General features: G+C 43.6%; 1 protein-coding gene across 1 annotated transcript in view; it reads left to right on the forward strand.

Moving 5' to 3' along the window:
* Positions 1–1,717, forward strand: part of LOC138567838 (extracellular calcium-sensing receptor-like) — a 79,785-nt gene extending 78,068 nt beyond the window's left edge. The window contains exon 6 of the mRNA XM_069646332.1: positions 622–1,717. Coding sequence (XP_069502433.1) covers positions 622–1,538 — 917 coding nt within the window. The 3' untranslated portion in view covers positions 1,539–1,717. The remainder of the gene's footprint in view (positions 1–621) is intronic.
* The last annotated feature ends 4,283 nt before the right edge of the window (positions 1,718–6,000 follow it).

The raw sequence follows: 6,000 nt of genomic DNA on the forward strand, positions 1-6,000 counted from the left end.
TTGGTGTTCTCCCCATTTGCCAATTCCAGCAGCAGAGCATCGCTCTTTGACTGTGTCCCATATAAACAGAGTCCTGCCATCTAGCCCTTTATACTCCCTCTGGCAGACAGGCCGACGGGGAAACATGCTAGATTTCCCAACAAGAAGCTTCTCTCAGGGGCCTCCTGTGGGGGGGCCAGTCACTTTACCTAACATAGCTTTATCTTAGCACTACTGGGTACCCCACCTGTTGTGAATTCGTTATGACTCTCCATAGGAAAATCCATGGTCACATCGCACTCATTCTCCCTACGCCTTCTCTCCAATACACTGACATATGCCCATAGTCTTACATTTAATTTGCAATGCTCATTAGACAATTGTTATTTCATTTACTTTTTAGTATTCTGCAATCCAGATTGGCCTCTCTCCGCTGTTACATTATATTCGATTGAGAAGACAAAGTAGTTGCCTGGAGCCAAATAACAAGAAAGTATTTTTGGCCGGATCCAAGCTGCATTAAGGCGGAATTTGGCTTACTCGAAGATGAAGTTCAGAACACCGCTTCTCTGTATGGGGGTGCCACCGAATGAAATGATTCATCCAGGATAACTTTATAACAAAATGCAATTTCTGTTTCAGATTCTTCACACTGCATGGCGTGTCCACCGGATCTATGGCCCAATCTGAGGAGAACTGAATGTGTTCCGAAGAGAATCGATTTTCTGTCCTATCAGGAGGCTTTGGGGGGCATTCTCGCTGCTTTTGGATCCATTTGCTGCTTCATCACGGTGCTGGTATTACGCTACTTCTTTAAGTACAGAGACACTCCAATTGTCAAGGCCAACAACCGGGAGCTCACCTATATTCTTCTGGGGACTCTTGCCCTAAGCTTTCTTTGCCCTTTGCTCTTTATTGGAATTCCACATAAAATTACCTGCTTGCTCCGCCAAACTGCATTTGGCATCACATTTGTGCTCTCCGTTTCTTGCGTGTTGGCCAAAACCATTATGGTGGTCATTGCTTTCAATGCCACAAAGCCGGGCAGCAGCATGAGGAGGTGGTTAGGTCCTCGAGTTCCTGTGGTTACAGTCTCTGTTTGCACTCTTGGGCAAGTCATCCTTTGTGCCACCTGGCTGTTCCTCTGCCCCCCTTTGCCAGAGAAGAGCATGGCGTTGAAGTCTGGGACCATCATCCTGCAGTGCAACGAATGTTCAGAGACTGCTTTCTGGTGCATGCTGGGATACATGGGACTTTTAGCTTGTGCAAGCTTCTTTGTGGCTTTCCTTGCCCGCAAGTTGCCGGACAGCTTCAACGAAGCCAAGTGGATCACGTTCAGTATGCTGGTGTTCCTCAGCGTATGGCTGTCCTTCGTTCCAGGCTATCTGAGCACTCAAGGTAAATACATGGTCGCCGTGGAGATCTTCAGCATCATCTCTTCCAGCTCTGGGATACTGGTGTGCATTTTTATTCCAAAGTGTTACATTATTTTACTAAGACCCGATCTCAACACGAGAGAACATCTGCTGTCAAAGAGGGCTAACAGCAACACAAGATAAAGACCATCTAGCTGCACATTCATCTTCAAGCATCTTCAAGAACTGTAGTTTAAGGTTAAACCTTTAGATTTTGTGCTTCATTTTGAGCTTTTGGCATTTTCCTTGCACTGGTGTCAAGGTGTATACCCTACCATACTCTGGCACCAATGAACTGACAAGCTCAATAAAAATGCCTTATCTTTCAAGTATCGGGTAGTTTGCCATCCGGTGAGCAAAGATCAAAAGTATGTGTGTTAAAGAGCTCAGTTTTGCATTTTAATGAATGTTAATGTATGAGGTAATCCCATTGGTTCAAAGTCTACAACTACGGGAGCTGGCCACTCTTGTGCTTAGGTCCAAGGTTATGGGCGTGGTTGGCAATAAGGGAAGTAAATACCAACATACTGTGATTAGTCACGCTGGTAGGGGTGAGTGAATAGTTTGAAACTGTGTACAATAGCACAAATAGAAACATCCTCAAACCCAGTAATAATGGTGCCATATGGAAGCACACATCAGCCACTGATGGTTGAACACCCTCCGACTAGTAGCCATCACACAACCATGAAGGGGAATCATGAGAGCATCTTCCTCATCATCTCCATTGGTGTTTTTCATTTCGATTGGTCATCTTTTGATGGCAATTCTTGATTTGGTCTGATAGTAGACTGTGATTAGGATAGGTTATGCAGAGTACAGGGAGAGGAGGAGGGTCTAAGCTAGTTAACTAGATGGATGGATTGCCCTATACATGCATGGGACGTCCTATTCTGTTATTGATGGTTTGGTCATTTGTAAATTTGAAAGAGTTACCTATGCTACGGATTATTTCTTTACATTACGCTTTCATGAAAGCACTGCACACAAAACATATTTACATACAATTATCCCCCAACCGAATTTGGTACTCATTTAAAGACCTCCGAAGGATGAACGGCTGAGTTGGCCTGGCTGAGTATTAACCTGCATCGTGCCAATCACATCAACGAGCACTCAACCTGCCAATCCATCGTAACAGCTGATGCTTATGAGCTATGCAAGCGTGTGGGGATTTAAATTGCCTGCATTTAGGGCTATAGAAGCCAACATTGGTCTTTATTTTCTTAGTTAATTTTAAATCAAAATGCAATTTTATCTGAGATATTTGTGGTCGATCCACAGCAGAGCTGATCGAGGGGAGGCAGCAAGCATGTTGAAAATTCTGACAACATGGAAAGCAAGAACCTTTGCTGTGTGTGCTTCTGCAGGTGGCTTGTTATCCGCTTGGCAGGACAGTGCCGCAGACCTATCAAATTCTACCTCTTAAATCCACGGTCGAATTAAAGGTTTTGTCAATTCCCAAATATACAATTCTGTAGTACTGCTGCGCTGCTCTCCATTTTTAAAAAGCGGTAGGACATTGATATGTATGTTCTTTTCATTGCAGAGGATCTAGCGATCAATAAAGGGATGCCATTTAAGAGATATAGGACCTCATTATAAGTTAGCCGGTGCAAGACACAAAAGATGGTAATACAGTTCACATTTATTTCAGTAACAGTATCACCTGCATTTTTACTGCACAGCCAAACTACGAATTTGACATTGAATTGGACGATGTTGCAGGAAAATACTCCACTTCAACACCAAAAAGGGATGGATTTACCAGAGGTATAACTACCATCCATGCCAACTAAATCTGCCAACTCCCTAGTGGAATCCTATCAACTCCAAAATGGATTGAGCACTCCTTTGCCAACACTCGTAATCCAGAAAGAAACCTGCCTGACCAAGTGGAGTAACTGAGTTTCACAGTGTTTCCATGGAAACAATGCAGGAATACTGCCAAATTCAGAATGAGGTTGATGATACCATACCATAGAAGGCCCACAGCTTCACAGTCATTCCAACGGCAACGGTGGACTTCTTCTTCAGATTGAAACTGTCCATAACTTATTTTTTTATTAATGTTCCGGGTTTTTTATGCGCATCATGTTATCATTGGAACAGGGGTTGGACACAAATTGGTAGATTTAGCATGATTCACTGCCGTTGGATGGAAAACCATGGTGGTCACATATGGTCCTTAACTTCCATTAGCCAAATGTAACAGGAACATTTTCCCTTTTGAAATGCAGGTGGTCAGACTGTGGGCATATATATGAAAGGGGCTTTAATACTGTAGAGACATCAACCAAAAATGATAAGACCCTGAAACTGATTTTCTGAAAATTAGTAGTCAAGGATGGGAAAGAATGGGATTGAATGATCACATGGGCACTATTTGTAGTGAGGAAACCCCCCCAAGCTTCCATTGGGTTATCCCCCTTCAAACTGCTGTATGGTAGAGAACCCAGAGATGTCCTGGACATGCTCTGGGAAACCCGGGAGGAACGAGAGGAGGCTCCCATTCCCATCTCGCAAACCGCCACCAGAATGCGAGAACATATGAAATTGAGCCAATACTTGGTTTGTACACATGTGGAAAAGGCTCAGAGCCAACACAAATGCATTTATGACAAAACAGTGAACTTAATAACATTCTCCATAGGACAGAACGTATTGGTCCTCTTACCCACATCAGAAATAAAACTTTTTTACAAGTGGCACGGACCTTATGAAATCATAGAGCAAGGGGGTACCTGTACTTACAAAGTAGCCGAACCAGACAGAAAACATAAAATCCATTTATATTACGTAAATCTCTCGAAAGAGTGGACAGAGAGCCCATCTGCCACCCATGTCAAAGTACTAGCCTGTTTGGTTCCTGAAGAGATAGATAACTTTGAATAAATCCCTCCCCGCTATCGATCCAATAGCATGAAGACTTAAAAGATGTGGTAAACTCATTTCCCGAGGTATTCTCAGAAAAACAAGGATGAGTAAAAGGCACATACCACTATATTTGAACACCTAAAGGTAAAGTGGTTCTTTAAAACCACATCAACTCCCAGAAGCCTGTAAGCAGATAGTGACTGAGGAAGTCAACAAAATTTTAAGAGCCAATATTATTGAACCAGCATCAATCTCATTGTCCTCTCCTATCATGTTGGTCACTAAACCTGACTGTTCCTGGAGATTCTGCATAGACTTCCATCAAGTTAACACAATCTTGGACTTTGCTGCGTAACCCAGGCCTTGCATGGATAACCTAATTGATCAACTCAGAGCAGCCACCTTTCTATCTGCCCTACATGTAAACAAAGGGTACTGGCAAGTGCCCGTATACGGGCCAGACAACGAAAAACACATGTTTTCAATACCTCTAGGACTATGTAAAGTCCTGCCTTTTAGCATACACAGTGTGCCAGCCACTTTCCAACACCTCATGGACTTACTCAGATTTCTGTGGAGCTTACATTGACAATATCGTCATTTAAAGTAAGACCTGGGAGGATCATCTCTATCATCTTTATACCATCACGGAAGTCCTTGGAATAGCTGGCATAACTGCAAACCCAGCTAAGTGCCGATTGGCCCAATCAGTCGTAAAATACCTAGACATCTTCATAGGGAGTGGGAATGTACAATCCCAACATGAGAAGGTAAAAGCTGTCTTAGATACACCAACTCCCAAGGCCAAAGGAGATATTAGAGATTTTCTCGGGTTACTAGGATATTACTATAGTTTATCCCCAACCTTTCAGATAAAACAGCACAACTAAAAGATAAACATAAGAATTCTGAACACCAGAAACTTAATTGGAATGATGAGGATGAAATATGCTACAAAAACCTGAAACAAACTCTGTGCCAGAACCCGATCCTATCGGTAAAAAAGGTATTCGACTTTTCCAAAGAGTGCATCTTGCAAATGGATGCCTCCCTTACAGGGTTAGGAGCAGTCCTATATCAGGTTTGCGATGGATTGGAACACCCCATATTATTCAGCAGTCACAAACTTTTCCCACAGGAGAAACAATATTGTGTGTTAGAGCTAGGTGCCCTGGCCATCAATACTACCTCTTAGGATGAAAATTCACATTAGCCAATGCAAAGACTCTCACCCTCGGGTCATGCTATGGTTTCTAAACCAACAACACTATTGTTTCACTGTGGAAAACAGAAAAGGAAAAAAACAGGGAAAATGTAGGTTTTCTTTCCCAGTTCCCCTGTGAAACAAATGTGGCTACACCGCATGGAGGAAGGGTATGTGAGAAACCTGAAGGTGTCTCCCTGACTAGTCCCCGCGGATCTGTCATCCAGGTGGCCAGGACATGGCCATCGCTATTGGATCCAGTTCCTGGGGGTGGAGCAGTGAGGGAGGATCATCTGGATGGGAGGTCGCCGGAGAGTGGGACACCGACGGGTGAGATGTGGTATCCCCGTACTTGCGACACCTTTTCCCCAACCTACCACATAGGATACGCAGACACTCTACCCCCCTTTTCTGACACAAACACTTTTGCATATCACAAAGGTCACAAACTAACACCCGAGCCACTTACCTGACATCTCCCTACAGAAGGGTCAGGCAAAGTCAGGCAATTGACCAGAATCACAC

Source organism: Ambystoma mexicanum, chromosome 1p (genome assembly GCF_040938575.1).
Source record: "Ambystoma mexicanum isolate Mex_15411 chromosome 1p, UKY_AmexF1_1, whole genome shotgun sequence".
In the NCBI taxonomy this organism is placed as follows: Eukaryota; Metazoa; Chordata; class Amphibia; order Caudata; family Ambystomatidae; genus Ambystoma; species Ambystoma mexicanum.